The sequence below is a fragment of the Diabrotica undecimpunctata genome, chromosome 4 (assembly GCF_040954645.1).
Source record: "Diabrotica undecimpunctata isolate CICGRU chromosome 4, icDiaUnde3, whole genome shotgun sequence".
NCBI classification, from domain to species: Eukaryota; Metazoa; Arthropoda; class Insecta; order Coleoptera; family Chrysomelidae; genus Diabrotica; species Diabrotica undecimpunctata.
This window is the reverse complement of record NC_092806.1, coordinates 162,213,765-162,231,724: the sequence shown is the minus strand read 5'-3', so window position 1 is coordinate 162,231,724 and position 17,960 is coordinate 162,213,765. Positions and strand designations below refer to the sequence as shown.

General features: G+C 34.5%; 1 protein-coding gene across 2 annotated transcripts; it reads right to left on the bottom strand.

Moving 5' to 3' along the window:
• Positions 1-3,214: 3,214 nt before the first annotated feature.
• Positions 3,215-16,408, bottom strand: LOC140438553 (hatching enzyme 1.2). 2 transcript variants are annotated; one of them, XM_072528211.1, is made up of 5 exons: positions 16,174-16,408; positions 9,095-9,286; positions 6,773-6,928; positions 4,089-4,259; positions 3,215-3,579 (listed from the first exon to the last, which is right to left on the bottom strand). In XM_072528211.1, exons 1-5 carry the CDS (start codon positions 16,292-16,294, stop codon positions 3,305-3,307), a joined length of 915 nt encoding a protein of 304 aa, XP_072384312.1. In that variant the 5' UTR covers positions 16,295-16,408; the 3' UTR covers positions 3,215-3,304. The 2 variants fall into 2 exon arrangements, with proteins under 2 accessions (XP_072384312.1, XP_072384313.1); XM_072528212.1 differs by having other exon boundaries at positions 16,162-16,240.
• Between the last annotated feature and the right edge of the window lie 1,552 nt (positions 16,409-17,960).

The window sequence follows — 17,960 nt, the reverse complement described above, 5'->3', positions numbered from 1 at the left end:
GCCCTCAGATTTTCCAGAGACTCCAGAGAACGTTTCAGCCAATCCTGAAATGCTGGTTGCTGACATTCCTGATTATTCTGGAGTCTTTTAGCATTAGTTTTAAATATATTAAAAGAGTCCGGAAGTTTTTAACCTTTTCTTAAATCCTTGAGTTTCACAGCGGCTGTTGTAGGCTTTACTTAAGTCTCTTTACTATATATAAAACATTCCAGGATAGTAGTGAGATACTGTAGGAGGTTCTTAAGTCCTCCAATTGTACTGAAACATTTCAGATCAATCCTGAAACATACTAATCGTTCTTAAATTAATTTGGAACCCCTTTTAGGATATTTCTAAAGCACTCCTGACCACCATAGGCCTCTAAAACATTTATGGATATGTCTGAAAATTTTAAGACCTTTTTAAACTACTTAAAATGTATCGTTAATATTTTAGACTGCTTTAAAGTACTTCAGAGGTGTCCTAAATATTGCAGACTGTCCTAAAATATCCCAACGATCCATAAAAGATAGTAAGACAATCCTAAAGTAATGCAGAACTTATCCAGAGACGACCGAAACAAAACAAATTGCCGTGAAATAAATTAGATTTGATTGAAAGTTCGTGAAATGTCCGGTAAGCATTCCAAAATTATCTAAAATCCTTAAGAGTTTCTTGTAATGTCTCGAGCTCTATTGAAACATTCATGATTCACCTGCAAAAAGTTGAAAGATTTAAGATTTTCAACAAATTTTTCTATGATCTTAAAAATATTCCAAAAGATAACTGAAGGCTGAAATATACCAGATTGCCTGAAGTCATTCAGAATCAATTAAAACGTCCACTCTGAATGATAGCTTACCTTGCAATAAGACTAAGTCGACGTCTAAGATCTACAGATGCCATTAAAACATTTCAACCTTTTCTAATATTCTTATAAAATGTTTATAACTTCTCAAACTATCCTGAAACGTTCCCAACTGTCTTGCAATGTCTTAAATGCCTACAAAATATTTCACGATAGGTCTGGAATACTGCATTAGCGCCTGAAAATTTGCCAGAAGCACTGAAATATTTCAAGTCAGCAAAGAAACGTTTTAAGCTTTCCTGAAGTTCTTCAGAAGCCACTCAAATAATTAATAGAAAGTCCTGAAATATTTCAAAGTGCTTGAAGTCATGTCGAAAAATTATCTACAGCTCACTGGAACGTTACAGGGAGTTGTGCACTGGAGTTCTGCAGAGGATTCTGAAACCTTTCAGAACAGTATTCGTTCGAAGCTTTTCTGAAATTTCCTATAAACAGTGTAATATTTTCGACTATCCTGAACTTTCTAAATTTTTTTAAGTCTTTCAAACACCACTAAAATACTACAGGAAGTCGTGAATTAAATGAGGTTGCAGTCAAGTTTTTTAAGGCCCATGAAACATTTCAGAACAGTCTTGAGAAGCAAAATGAGCCGATTTTAAATCCTTAAGAGACCACTGGAAGTTACAGGTTGTTCTGAAGCATTCCATCCTCATCTGAAATCCTTAATTGGCTGCTGAAAAATTCAGGCCTCCTTCAAATTCTCCAGAAGTCTTCTAAAGCATTGAAATATTCCACAGCGGTGCTGAATATTCCAAACTGCTTGTAATCATCGATAGACCGCTGAAATATTACAAGTAATCGTAAAACTACCCCTAAAAGATTTCAAAAGAGTCTTGAAACATGCTTAGCATTACCAAAATCGTTAAGAAATGCATGTAATATTCTAGACTATTGTGAAACATTCCAGGCTGTCCTGGAGTTCTTCATTAGTTTCTAAAAGATTTAAGGCTACAGTCTATAGTCTGAGGAACTTTCCGAAACACTCCAGACTGCCTAAAGTGGTCAAGAGGCAGCTGAAACTGTAAAGACAGTCGTAAAACAAATCAGATTATCCCTAAGTTCTCCAAATGCCTCTGAACTATTTCAGAATACTCCTAAAACACTAAAAGTTTTTCTGAAATCCTTAAGAGATCTCTAATTAATGTTAATCATTTCAGGCAGTCCTGAAGTTCTTCGTAGATACCGTTTCAAAACGTCTTCTCCAATAACCCATGAAATATTCCGAAATAATACTAAATTAATTCGGATTTCGTAAAGTCTGCTAGAGGCAGCTTAATCGTTTAAGGCATCGGCAAATCAAATTAGGTTGTCCTAAAGGTTGTCCTAGAGGTTGTCTCGTTACATGGATCCCTCAAATTATCCAAAAGTTCCTGAAACTTTGCAAAACGGCATTTAACAGTACTTTTAAAACATTTTAGAGTAATTTGAAATCTCTCATAAATAAGTTAAGGAAGAATGTAGGGGTATCTGAGATCATTTATAGACCTAAAACATTTTAGGCTCTTAAAATATTTTAGGCTTTTATAAAGCTTTTCAGAAGCTCCGTGAATATCGTGTAATGTCAGATAACCTAATTATCTTAAAAAATTGTTTAAATATAAATAGAAATAGATATGATACAAATCAGGTTGCTAAGTTATTCGGTTGCCTCACAATAGTCTTGAAGCATTTCAAGTTTGTCTGAAATTATTGAAAAACCCCTGGAACGTTCCAGGCTGAAGATCGCTGAAATATTCCAGGATTTCCTTAGCGGTCTCTGGAGCCAGTCCAGGTCCTTGGACTAACATAAACTAACATAAACATAAAGAGTCTTTAAGTACTTAAAAATTTACCGGGCTACTCTGAAACATTTCAGACTGCCCTTAAGTCGTTTATAGAGCATTGAAACAATTCAGAATGTCCTGAAATATTACAGGCATATCCATAAATCCTTAAACATTTCAAGCAAACTTTTCTGACTGCCTAGAAATTTGTTAGCCTCTAAATATTCACTCTCTATAGTGGTACAAATTAAAAGTTTTCTTGTAATTTTTCAATAGTCCTTGAAATCTTGAATGCTCCTCTCACACATTAAAGTCTTCCCTGGCTGTGATTAAACACAAATGTCAACTTTACCCTTTGAAATAAATTGTAAATCCTAAATCTTTTTATAAATAAATTATTGTACATGTACAAAAATTTCTTTAAGTTACCAAATTCTCCCAAAAATAGTTCCATCGCAAATATTTACCAATTCTTACCTAAACTTCTAGACATATTTAACGATATCTAATTTGATAAGAAGATATGTTTACTTAAAAAAAAAAACAAATAAAAAATGGCTCATTTCATATTCATGTCAAAAAAACATCAAAGACTATTTTTGTTTTCAAAGGTTTATTTATAAATACAGTTAAAGTAAAGATATATAAATAGAATAAATAATAATGCTCCTTCAGTTTAGACCCACTAGTGGATTTATACGCCTAAGAAATTACAAATGTTATAATATTTCCTCCTTTTTGAAGGATCTTTGTAGCATCCGTATAAGTCATTTAATTTTAGACAATCCCCCTTGGACATGGCTTTCCTTTGGCCTATACTGGCCCCATGTGGCTGTTTGGTTGTAATGGTTGGCCTTCCTTTCTTCTTGGCAAAGAAGAATTTTCCATAGTGCATGATGGAGTCGTAGTCGTATTCGAAGCTGTATGTCGTGTTCTCTAAACTTTGTTTATCAAAATTTGCTTTGTAATCTAAAAGAAAATTAACAATATATGAGTTTGTTATATTAAACTGTTATGTAAATTACAAATATGATATATGAAATGCAGGATAACTGTTTCATGTAGCAGAAGATTATAAAGGTTTTACTATTATTATTATCACTAAAGCATGATTCTGATATGATACATAAAGAACAAGAGGAACAAAACCTATTCTTCTTTCCTATTTCCAAAATGAGGGTTTACTATCAGACAATACAGATGGTTTGTCTTACAATCAGGTAAACGATATTTATGAGGTAAATTTGTGAGCAAGTGTTTTGAGGTGCATCATCATACGTTTCAGAATTATTGATCATGTGCCACAAATATTCCAAATTTCTGCACTTCATTTCTGTTTTTCATATTTTTAGATCGCAAGAACAAATTTTTTATTACAAATTGTAAATATAGAGTCAAATTGATAAATATTTTAAGACATACATTTTTTATCTATGACAAAATAGATCATTCTTTATGTAAAAAAGAAATCCACTTACGAGGTATTATATTATCAGTATGTATCTTGACGAATTTGTCCCTATCCCACCTACTCTGTTCGTGAAACACTCCCAAGGCATGCATTAACTCGTGGATAGCCCTACCCTCAGTTCCAAGACAGTTGACACCTTTTCTGTCTGGTGGCTGAAGACTCAAAATTTGTGCTCCACCTAAAACAAAATAATATTTGGTCAGCATAACATCGCTTAACAAGTTTTTTGTCTTTCTTTTCGTTTGTACAAGAAAAACGTTAAATGTATGTAAAAAAATATTTCTGACTTATTGGTTGTGACCAGTTTGGTCCAGGCAAGTTGGAATAGATAAAGCTAACTTGGAAAAGGATGACTACGAAAGCAACGCAACCAATATATTGAATTAATGTCTCAGACTCAGAAGCATCACAGGGCTGCAATTAACACTCCACAGTGGAAGCTACAGCGACCTGAAATAAAACAAAAAGATTCTCCCTGGTTTTGTTTCCAGACATTTCATATTCCTATTATTTTAGATATTTGACCACTCATCCGGAGAAGTCTTTCGTGCAGCAGTTTGCAAAGTTACAATTGCCATTTGAACCGCCAACCGTCGAAAAGAGACCACGCTATAAAAAGAAGAATGTATCCACCTAGTTCACTGAATTTATTTGATCACTACGATTATTTGTCATTTTTTTAGATTTATGTGTCTCGACAGCATAGGTTACTGACACGATTTTACCTGTTGTTGTTGAAATAGGGACAGTCTACGAGAATATGTTTAACAGATAGACTATTACCACAGTGTGTACATGTAGGTGGATCTTAGGAATTTATTCAATTATTATGAGTTAGTCTTGTATGACCGATTCTAAGGCGGCGAAATAAGATTTTGTTCTTTCGTGTCGTGGAAGAATACTCAAGTTTTTTAACGTTGGGATGGATATCACAAAGATTGGAAGGGACTTTATTCCAGTGATCTTGCCAGGACATTTGGATGATATTTTTAAAATACAACTGTAAATCTGTATGTAGTTTTGTACGAGGCTTGTTTTGCAGAGAGGTCGGCTAGTTCCTTACCAGGGATTTCTACTTGAGATGGAATCCAGATCATGGTTATTGATACTCCCAGTGAGATTAAACTATCGAAAAAGTTTCGAATAGCTTGAACCAAAGGATGCACCGTGTAGATACTTTTGAGAAAATAGATAGACGCTAAAGAGTCTGTACATATTGCTACTTTTTTATATTCTAGTAATAGTAAGTCTGTAGCTTGGAGAATAGAGAATAATTCAGCAGTATGTATGCAGCAGAAGAACGGGAGATTTCAAGATATGAATAAATCTGTGTTTGCAACAGCTATATGACTCTTAGAAGCATATTTGTATACAATTTGGTTAAATCTGTTGTTAGCAATGAATTCTTTAAAGGTTTGCCTTAGAAATAGTGAATCATAATTAGTTAACGAGAGATTAAAATCTGCTTTCAATTCATTCTAGGGAGGTTTATGTGATATTAATATTGGAGTTGTGGCTGAAATATCGATGTTATTCAAATGTGGTAAGAGATACTGTGACATAGATTGAAGTTTAATAGGAAAAGAAGAGTTTAAAAGGTCATTACTTAGTAATTTATAGGCTGGATTTTCGGTATTAGCTGAGATTCGAGACGAATATTTTAAAAGGAGTTGCCGGCGACGTAGCCAGAAGGGAACTTCATTAGCTTCTCTGTATAAACTTTCTGAAGGGCTCGACCTGAAGGCTCCAAGGCAGATTCGAAGTGCAGTGTTGTGTACAGAATTAAGAAGTTTTAAATCTGATGGGCTAGTTGACATATAAATGAAACTGCAATAGTCTATTTTAGAACGAATAAGACATCTATAAATCTGAAGTAAGGAATCTTCATCTGGACCCCAATGCTGATTGGACAGAGTTTTTAATATGTTAAAATTTGTCATGCACTTAGTTTTGAGATCTTTTAAATGGCATTTCCAAGTAAGTTTATTTTCGAATGTGAGTCCTAAAATCCGTATACTCTTTACTGCTGGTAGACAAGTACCATTTATGGTAATTTTAGGATTTATAGTACTGGCTGTCCTGAAAACTTAATGATTTTTGTCTTCTTAACAGAAAGGTTAACTTCACTTACCTGAAGTCCATTTAAGCAATTGGTCAGTAGCATTCTGAAGCAGTTTGCAAGTGGTAACAGTGTCTCGGCAGAAAATTATTAAATCATCTGCGTAGAGTGCAATCTTGACTGGAAGCTCAATTTTTTTACATAAATCGTTTAAAACAAGTATAAAGAGTGCTGGACTCAATACCGACCCTTGGGAACGCCGTTAGTTTGTTTGAAAGTCCTAGAGATTTTGTCATTTTCTCTTACGTTAAAGGTTTTTTTTGGTTAGAAATTGAGTAGTAAATGAAGATATATTTCCAGATATACTGTACCCCTCGAGTTTTGCTATAATAAGAGGCCTATAAAGATTTTTTTTGTCATTTAATACATTAAATGCTTCGACATGTAACTATTTGAAATAAAACTTGAGGAAAGCAATATTACTAATATACTTTTGCAGACTGATTATTATATTATCTTAAAATCAAGCGACTGCCTTTCATTAAGGGTTTTTAATATAATCTGTAGTACGTTTGAATTTGCCAATTTTAAGTAAAACATAAAAACGGTATTATTTTCTGAATTATACTTACCAAAGCGTCCTACAAAGGACCAACACCCTTTCGGATACTTCATGGGCCAAATTAGAAGATAATCCTTACTTCTTCCGTCCCACGGTACGAACTTTATACACGTCATAAAGTTTATTATTTTTATGGCTTTCAAAATGGTAACTTGTTCAGATGGTTCTGAAAATTACAAGAAATACGTGTACAATAACAAATCTTAACATTATTAACCATAAGAACAAAAATAGTAATTGACGAATATCTTCTGGAGCACATTAATCATTTCGAAGAGCTGGTTCAAACCAACGAGTTGTTCTTAAACATTCAAAAAACCAAACTTTTTTTTATTTCTCCATTTATGTGCATATGCACAGAATCACCGTTCAAATGTATCAAAAAATGTATCAGATACTGTTCCGGATATTCCTAAGATCCAAGAACAACCGCTGCTTTTGCCTCCTGTGAGCAATTTAGAGCAACAGATCTCAAGGTCAATGAACCGGACTTCCAGTCACTCAAAAAATTACTCTAGGAATAGTAATAAACTCAAAAGTGCAGTTGACCTTAACGAAAGCTTCAGTGACCATCAAGGAGCTAAGATTAACAACATTAATCTAGTAGTGTTACATCGAGCGCAGTACAGGAACAGTATTATTCCTAATATTATATAATGTCACACAAATGCTGATGTTTTCTACGATTCCCACCAGAGTTCCATGTCTAAGAAGTTCTTCAAAGGACAAAGGATGAATGTGATGAAGAAGCGAACCTCAAAATCAAAAATAACAGTGAGTAGAACATTTTCAGGGCCAATTCTAAGGTAAAAATTACGAATATACATGTTGAAAATAAGCACCCAATACAGCAAAAGAAAATATTTTCATACATGACAGAATGACTTCGCAAAAGCGCTATCTATGAGTAGAAGCAGAAAGAAACAAAACAGTACAGAAAATAACGTGCATTCCGTATCTCAACAGTGCATCTTGGATTCTAGATCAGATTATGTATTAGACAAAACTATTCCGATAAAACATCACTGTCAAAGAGATTTTTAATACTAAGGAAACGAGTGAACCAGTTGAGTCTCTTAGGAGAGAAAATTGCCCTCTCAGTATCCGAACAGAAAACGATCTTAACTACTGCCAAATCGCTGATTGCACCGTTGGCCAATCAGCAAGTTTAATAGCCTCGATATGTCATCAGTAGATGGCGCTTCCAATCATAGAATCTACGTAAATCGCCAACACTTAGATTGGGCAGAGGAGACGGTCAGAGCAGGGCAAATAGTGTCTCGTTAGAGACTTGGATGAATTGTATCGACAAATCACAAGAGGTTCACAGTCAAAGAGGTATGGTAACTGTATACATCTTCTAAGGATAGTCCATGTTTGTCGGATTCAGAAATTAACTCGTTTATTAATGACAGTAGGAACATGAGCTTATATACATTATTTATTTCTCCACAAAATTTGAAAAACCTTTATATAAATAATGATTTGATTTTCTTTTAAATTGCTTTTGGGGAAGCTCAACATGCATGATCCTTGCCTTTAAATAGCAAAAAAGAATTGCTTGAATTGAAAAATACCTTTATTTTGTAGAAACAAATTTCTTTTGTTTCGCACCATCATATTTTATCTATGGCATAAATATTGCAATGTTGCCAATTGAACTAAAAAAATTAATTTCTGAGAAAGATTGGATACGTAATAGAACTATTGTTCTAGATATAACAAGAAAATCTAATAACTATAATAAACAAATTTATGAAAAAAACCGTAAACATTTCGATTTCAATATAGGTGATTTGGTATTTGTGGAAAATGGAAACAAATTAAACAGAAAAAAATTTGACGAATTGAAATTAGGACCCTATAAAGGAAATCAGAGTCCAATATATTCCATATATACAAGCTGACTCCAATATCAACACCTGAAGAAGTAGAACAACATGAATAAGATGGAGACGATTACAAAACTTTGAAAACATGAATATTTTGTCCTCTGGAATGGGGAATGTAATGAAATTATTTTTTCATCAGTCAAATATTGCCGCGCTCTACTGAGCATATTGGCTGGAACATTAGCCACAGACACTGTTTTGATTTTTATATTTAAAAACCTATAACCTTTTATTTTGGTTAGAAATGTTCAACATTGTGATTTGGTGATATCGAATGTCGTTTTCTTTAATTTCAGGTAAAATTTGTGTAAATAATGTAAATCGAACATGTTATAAAAAATCTTTAATTTCAAAAACTCAGTTATGTTACTAATCATCAAAAAAAATCTTAATGTATGCTGCTCTCAAATACCCACATAATTAATAAACAAGAAACTCACCATATAACGGACTAATTGTGTAAGGAACAATTCCATTCCTCCACAATTTATCAGGAAATATTTCAAATTTCAGTCCAACCCTCCAGTAATTATAGAATTCGTTGGTGAGTGCCATATCTCCTTGGAAAAGTCCTGGTGATAGTTCCGGATCCATATGTTCCTCTTCTAGATGTGTATCATTCATCTTGGCAACTAAAAAAGATTTTAATAAATTAATTAAAAATACATATGGTATAAAAAAATAAGTATGTAAAAATACTTAAGGTGGTATATTTAATCCAGAAAGTTTAACCAGGACCACAAAAAGATTATTGCAAGAAGGCTGCACATCCACAAGTTTTTTCGAAACGAAAAACGAAATAGGCGTACCAAGAACATAAATTGTATACAATATATCTTATGATAGGCTAACAATGGTCCTAATCTAAAAATAATCCTTTGTTAGATCAATATAAAAGTTTGAATTAAATGCTAAAGTAGAGGACTGATAAAAAGCACCAAAAGGTGCTGGAAGAAATATTTTGATAGTTTATTAAACAAAGACTCTGAAAGAGAGTATTGCAGCGACAGTAATGGCAATCGTGAGAAAACTCATATAAAATGAAGTTGTTGAAGCACTGCAAGAGATTAAGAAAAATACAGTAGTTTGACCAGATTCATAGTTCAAGTGCCATTTCCGCGGCTTAGGTCGGCAATCATCATAGCTATTCGGACTTTAGAAAAAGAAAAAACTAAACAAGCAATAAAGCAAAACAAGGGGAAAGTTTTGAGAAGTAGCGTGGCAAAGGGAAACAGGGATGAAATATTAACAATAGTCGAAGAGTTCTACACAGAGCTATACAGATCAAGAGAAAAAGATAACAATACGCAACCTCCAATCACAGTAAAAACTGGGGTACTTAACCAAGGATCAGATTCAATACCCGATATAACAAATCAAAGAGGCCCTAAAGAAATGAAAAATAATTGAAGATGAGATAGTTTCAGAAGCCCTAAAAATTGGAAGAGATATATTACTTGAAAAAATTAAAATACTTTTCAATATTTGCCTTTGCAACGTCAATATTTCAACAGACTGGAACAACACTACTAAGATTCTATTACAATGAGCAAGGGATAAGGCAAATTTAGAGAATTACATACCGATTAACCTCCTCAGCCATATAATATAAGTTGTAGGCACGAATAATAGTTAAAAGAATGGAAAGAAAATTCGGGACTTATCAACCAAGAGAACAGGGAGGATTCCGAAAAAGTTACAGAAGTAATGACCATCTACAAAGTATAAAAACCCTAATAAAGAAAGTAGTAGAATACAATAAACCTCTAGTGCCAATATTTATCGATTTTCACAAAGCCTTTGACACAGAGGAGCTAAGCAAAATACTACGGCGCTTAAAGAATGTAGGCTATAGCTGAGCATCTAGGAATGGCAAGAGAGATGATACAGGAACCTGTTGTGGCTACAGAATATGTAAGTTTAAATATAAACATCTCGAAAACAAAAATAATGACAAATTTGGTACCCAACCAGAACACCAGTTTTGGTGGGCAAGAAATATAACTCGTAGATAAATATAAATACCTAGGATATGAAATTATGATTGGCAGTGATAATCAGACCCATGAACTGAAGAGAAGAATCGGTCTTGGGTAGGCAGCATATGGAAAACTAAGAGAAACTTTTAAAAGTGCTACCCACATGCCTGAAGAGAAAAGTATTTGATCAATACGTCCTCCCAGTGTTGACATTGGCTACTTGCCTCCCTTGGCTACCAAACTGAGAGCCACACAGAGACGAATGGAGCAATCCATGTTAGGAATAGCTGTGCGATAGAAACCTAGAAGAAAGAAGAGATCAGGAGAAGAACCAAGGTGACCGACGTCATCGAAAGGATAGCCAGACTGAGGAGATGGGCAGGACACATAGCTAGAATAACAAATGGACAAAGAGGTTATTGGAATAGAGACCAAGGGTAGACAGGAGAAGCGTCGGTCGACCACCTAGACGATGGACTGACGATTTAAGAAGACAAAAGAAAAAGTGGATGAGAGTGACATAAGTAGCGCGTGGGTTGGAAACACGAGAAAAGGGCTTACGTGCAGCAGTGGATTTTTGAGGCTGGATGATTATAGACTAATCACGGTGTTAAATTGTATATACAAAGTACTGTTAAATATAATCAGAAAATCAAAAATTATATAGAAAAAGCACTATAAGACTAATAACTACGTAAGAAAACTTAAGAGGCCTTGAAAGGAAAATAAATTTAAAAAATTTTAGAACCTAATAGAACCTCATACGAAGAAAGAAGATTTAAAAGAAAAAATCATAGAAAAAGAAATAGAAAACGGAAATGTGAGAGTAAATAAATCGCAACGCTAGGAATATCATCAGAAAACTGGAAAACGAGGTGATCAAAAAATCATTCCAACGAAGAAGCCCAAGGAGAACGAGAACAACATGGCGGAAAGGCATGGAAAGCGACATAAAAAAATAAAAACAAAATAATAGAAAGTGAAATGCAGAACTAGGAAGAATAGATAACGACATGTTCCTGGACACATAATACATTATAACCAAAACAGAGATAAAGGGATAATACACCTCAGAATAGCAAAAAACGATGATAATGCAAAATTCTTTGCAGCAATTATTAGCTAATATTTTTCATTCGCCAAAATTTTTAACTAGTTAATATCAAGCAAATAACGGACTAAAATGATTAGTGTAATAAATTTATGTGTTATATTAAAAATGATCTGTACCGTTAACGAAATAAAATCTTTAGACCCGGATGTTCGCGGAATGGCACAAAATTTTATGCAAATAAGCAAGCACATCAGATGCATTACAGCATGTTATATGCAGATTATTGTGACTTAAAATTAACTGTTATAACGGTCTGACTAATATCTATATATTGAAAGATTTATATTATTAATTTAATTTTAAATGCAGAATTGGACACTAAAAAATAAATAGCGGTAACTGTACAACAAAGAAAAAAACCAATCTTCTCAAACATTGGTTTTTTCATTTTTATGTTTTTGGTTTGTTAAATTTTTTTATTTGTATATTTTGATACTAAAAATAAATATTAATATATGTAAGTCTTTTATTATCTTTAGCCCACTCAAAATTGTTTTAAAATTGCAATTTTCGTTATCTTATCACCAGTTGTTTACTCGACAAAAAAATCTATTTCATTTCGCTCTCTGGTATTTTTAAATTGTTTAAATATAAATGATGTGTCGCCGATATATTCTTTTTATTTTTACTAATTTTAGAGCCAGCAAGCAAATCCTTTAATATTCTGCTAAGATATTTGCAACCATCTTTTTTCCGTTGGCCTCTATGATTATTCTGATGCTAATGTACACAGTGTTTGAGCCCTCAAAATAACATTTCGTGAACTCGAGATTTCGCGTTCACATATGTAGAATATAAAATACCATTGTATATAAATACATATTATTTATATGTAATGGTATATAAATACGTTGTTTTTTCTTGTTTATACATAAATTTAATTTAGACAATGTTGAAGTGAAGTGTATCTACTTCGAACAATACATCTTGTACCGTTATTTGTTGAGTAACTTAAAGTAGGATGACGGGTGGATACTTCTCCGCGGTCTCTGCAGGGGAGAGTTCTTCTTCAGAAATAGCAAACCTGCCGACATTAGCTCATGTTCTCTCATTGCCGGGGAAACCATGTCCAAACCCAAAGTATCCCCATCTCCACTCTTTCCTCCGTCCAGATTCAAACCATCTCGTCAATACGCAGTAACCGATCAAGGTGTTTTAATAGCTAAAAACCTCTAAAGTTATTTTCCAGGTACGACAATTTTCCAGAAACCATAAGCGGTTGGAACAGGGTTGGGGCAGAAGGTGCTAAGAATCCTCGGAAAAGATCGGGCTACCACACAGAAGATGTTGGAACTGGAGGAAGAGCCGAGAACAATAAAATGGGAGATCATCGGCCTCAGAGAAATAAGTTGAAGACGAGAAGCACAAATTACGCTTAAAGCAAGACACCTATTTCATTTTAGAGTAGAAGAAGACACTTGAAATGGTGCCGTAGGATTCATTATACATAGAAAGCACACACAAAATTTAGTAAAAATTAACAGCATACGTCTGGAAATTGGGTACCTCATCGTCAAACTTAATGCAAAATAATATATAACCCTTAAAGTAATCCAGACATATGATCCAACGACTTAATGAGGATGTTTTTTTATTTTTTATAGAGGGAGGATCTGGAATCTTTAAAAGATATCTCAGTCCAGGACGTCGCCTGACTGACCTTAGTGCAGGATTCGTTCTTAGTAGTCCCGGCGATACTTCCCGAGCGCCCTCTCGTTGCCGAGTCTACGCCGAGCGCCTACCTGCTAAACCAGACTCGGAAACGGAATATCCACTGTAAGTCTGGCATCACTTCCAAAGCACTACCTTCATTTATCCACAGACTGTCAGCAAGGAGGCTTTCTGCCCTTTTTCCTGTGTTCTTTTTTTGGTCCCAAAAACGGATTCCATCATTTCCAGATAGGTATTTCTTCCTTCCCCAGAGTCGATTCACACAGTATAACTTACACATTCTAACTCATATAGTCTGACTCACTTTTCTACCTTCAACTTCTAGCATCTTTCCCTCTTACCTTTGCCATTGGTCCAGCTGTCTTTCTTTCTCGTCCTTTTTCTTGATCACTGCATAAATATAGTTGTGTACACAAATCCAATCTGCTTTATTTTCAATAATTCTCTTAATCATTTCTCTTACTGTAACAAAGTTCACACATGTCTCTCTTTCCATTCTGTTTCTTTCTACTATCAATCTGTTGCACTCTAACATCGTATTTATCAGTGTCTGAATGCCCGCAGTACAGGCATTTATCCGTGTCAGCCTTTTCAAACCTAGAGAGGTAGGCTCTAAAACACCCGTGTCCTGTGAGCACCTGCGTTAGGAAATATTCCAGTTGCATCTGATCACAGTTATGTACGGGATCAGCTTCTTTCTCCACTGTGCCACATTCTCCGTGTTTTTCCATTCTTCTTGCCATCTTTCAATTGACTTTTACATTTCCTGTCTTTTCTGGGGCATAGTAAGGTTTAGGTCTCTTCTCTCATGTAGCTCTTTTCTTTCCACTGCCAAAGCCTGCAGCGGAGCACACCCAGTGATGGTCCACAAGGCTGCCGCAGATACAGTCCTGTAGGCGCATGCCACTCGCAACAGACTTTGCGATGCTGCGTAGAAGACGATCGACTGTACAACACCGTGTAAGGCCCTCCTCCTTTCAGATTTGGGTCCCCCAATGTTGAGCATTATCCTCCCCAACGCAGCTGCTTTCCGGGAAACCTCCCGCACGTGCTTCCACCTTTTTCCATTCTGATGCAACGTCACTCCCAGGTACTTTACGTGTTTCTTGGGCGTTAGAAATGCCCTCGCACATTGTATTTCCACACTTTGCCTGTTTCTTTTCCCCTTTAAAATAATGGCTTCGGTTTTATCTATCGCGCGTTTCAAGTCGTGCTGCGTTATTCATTTTTTTATGGTGCCGCCAGCATTCCAAACCCGCTATTTGGGTGCTTTATGAGAAACTAGAAACAGCATTACATGCTACATTAATGCAACTTTAATAAGAAAATGGGATTTTAATAAGATGATATGCAGAAGTAGCAATGGACAAGTATAGATATGGCGAAAGAAATAAGCGAGGGCAAAGACTACTTCATTTCTTACATCAAGAAAATTGATCCATGATGAACTCTTTTTTCGATAAAAAGCCTCAACGTAAATGGATAAACCTTGGTGGCTTGGTGGAATAAATGTCAAAATAATCTTAAAAACACGAAAAAAATGGATTCCCCCAGAAAACACCGACCTATATGAAGATATACTATACTCACCTGACATATACAAGATTTGGAAAACGAAATAGAAGATATTGAACAAGCAAATAATTGCGTAAGAAAGGCAATAAAAGAAACGAAAAATGAGTGCTGCCCGATAGTCATATTCCATAAAGAAAAACTAGGTCAAACTTTAAAGAGCTCCTAAGTAAAAGAAGACAGCTGACGGAAAAATACAACTAATAGATTTACATTTTTCATGCTGTTTTTCAATATTAATAGTGTTTGGAATATATTTTTTAACTGTTCAATTATTACCGAAGTTGGATAAACTACCGGTTATAAACTTTTAGAACAATGACAGCATGAAACTAGTGCAGAAACACCGAAAACGTACACCTAAGTATAGGATGAAATCCCCAGCAAATAGACGATATTATAAAACCAAAAATTCGAAAAAAAGTGCAATCATTTTATTTTGCTTTGGAAAAACCTTTTATTAATAGTGAATAAACTTTGCGAAATATAAATGGTGACAATCAGAATTCGTTTTGGAAACGGAAACACTTTGTCGAAGACTTTATCGTAATATAAAAAGCATTCAAATAATATTATTATTTACAACCTCATCAACTTAAATTAAAACTTAGATATCGAATTGACACTACGTATCCATTTGATGAGGCTGAAATGTTCTGTTTGAGAAGAATGTTAAAAATTCCATGGACCTATCAACCGGACAAATAATTCAATTTTAAATGAACTAAAGGTCAGCAAATTAACCAAAGTCCACCTTTAACAACTAAAATACTTTGGACATGTTATTAGAGCAAACAAAGTAATTATGGAAAAACTTACTATCAAATCAGAGGAATACGCAAAAGACCTATGCATGAATCAAAAGAAATGCACTATATTCACTTCGAGGGAGCGTTTTTTTTGCTACATAAACTTCTCTCTGACATATTCTGTAGCTAGTTGTTGTCATGCATATACTCGTATATTTTTTTGATTTTTAATCATTTTCCTCATTTTACTGTTTCTTTCTTTGTCTGATACAATTTAAAATGTTCCCTTGAACTTTTAATAGAATATGTATTTGCTGATGATTTACTAGTGCAACAATAATTATTGTTGGTTATATTACAATCCAATTGTAATTTGATTAAAAATAATACACTTTGTTTTAAAAAATTTGAAACAAAAATACCTGTAAACTAACCAATATCAGGCACCGGTGGATAGATAACATCAGGCACGGGGGGAAGCACAAATCTCGCAAATCCACACCGGAAATAAACTAAAAACAAACAAATAAAACACGAAGAAACCGTAAACTTCATTGTTAACACACTTATAGATGGGTTGTTGGCAAATTAACAGTCAAAAGTGAGAACCGCTTTGAGGAAATGATACTCGAAAACTGGTACTTTCAGAACTTTTAATTTTCTGTACCGTAACATTTTGATACAATCAATGGATGTCACGATATGTCTTGTCTTTTGGTATTTTACAGGACCGGAATCGCGGTTGTGGGTAGGTACGTTGCTGTCCTGATAGCAATCTCAGGATGTTGTTTTTATTTGATTAAATAATCTCCAAAATTTGGTCAATAAATTAATGAAAGTAAGCATCGCAAAAGTGTATGGATGAAAGTGAATCGTTGTTTCTTCTTCTTCATTCTACTTTTTAGGTTTTGTTGTGTGTTGCGGCACTACACGTATCGACATAGAAGGACGGGAGGTTGTTGAAAGTCTTTGGTGGTTTGTGTGGGTGTGGTTTTCCCGATTAATGTGTAGAGAAAAAATGGGAATCGGATGATAGATAGATATTATGCCTTAACCACCGGTTTCATGTTGATATCTGGAGTGATAAATGCTCAAAGCTACAGAAAAAAACCGGAATAAAATTGCTTCACTTGCTCTGTAACAAAATCTGATGCTTAGAAAAAATCTACAATAACAACAATACATAAAAAGTGCAGCTTCCATAAATGCGACAACTATAGGGCCATATCTCTTATCTCAGGTGCCAGCAAAATAATGCTTCGAATTCAACCTGTTAGTTATTACTCTCATAAACAGTTTAAGACAGTAGGGAGATTGGCCTATAGTTCTTCAGGTCTCCCCTGTCTCCTTTTTTGAAGAGTATTGACAAACTTTCATTCCAATCATCTGTTCAATCAATTCATCCGATCTATCTGATTACAATAAATATGTGGCCTGTTTCTACTGGTTTTCGTCTGTTTAACAGGAATCCTTGCTATTAAAAGACGATGATCGCTGCTAGTTGTGAATCGATTAAGAGCAGTTATGTTTTTAAAAATGTCTTTGTTCCCACACAAGAAGTAATCGATCTCGTTTTTTGTCTTTTTATCGGGAGATATCCACGTCCATTTTCGGTTTGCTGGTTTCTTGAAGTGTGTCTTCATGCCATATAAATTTTGTTGTTCTAAGAAGTTATATAATTTTTCTCCTCTTTGATTTCGTGTGCCATAACCATGCATCCCTATTTTAGTTTCAGCATTTTCTTCTTTTTTTACCTAATTTTGCGTTAAAATCTCCCATAATGGTTGTATACTTTGTATCATTTTCTTCTAATGGCTGTTATCAAATCTTCGTAGAACATATCAATTACCTCTTTCTGATGTGTTGTTGTGGGAGCATACACTGTATAACCTTGATCTTGGTTTTATTATCTAGGTCTACTATAATATAAGCTACTCTATCAGAAACGCTTTTATATGTAGAAATGTATGGTGTCAGGTACTTTTTGACAAGAAATCCTACTCCACCATATGTTTCGTCTATTTTCCCTGTATAGTATGGGCGATTTCCAGAGTTTAGATGCATGTATTGTTCGCCTCTTCTTTTCACTTCTGACAGTCCTACGATATCCCACTTTATCTTGGATAGTTCTTCTTCTAATTCGTAGACCTTTTTATCTTTAGCCATCGATTGGATGATGTATGTGGCTAGTAGTAACTGTTTTTAACTTAACTGTGAGGCT

Excerpts from the sequence above, each read along its gene's own strand:
- LOC140438553 (XM_072528211.1), bottom strand. The coding sequence starts at position 16,294 with ATGAAGTTTACGGTTTCTTCGTGTTTTATTTGTTTGTTTTTAGTTTAT. Across the intron at positions 6,929-9,094 it reads CACAATTAGTCCGTTATATG|AACCATCTGAACAAGTTACC; the intron begins GTGAGTTTCTTG and ends TGTAATTTTCAG. Across the intron at positions 3,580-4,088 it reads TACTGATAATATAATACCTC|ATTACAAAGCAAATTTTGAT; the intron begins GTAAGTGGATTT and ends ATTTTCTTTTAG.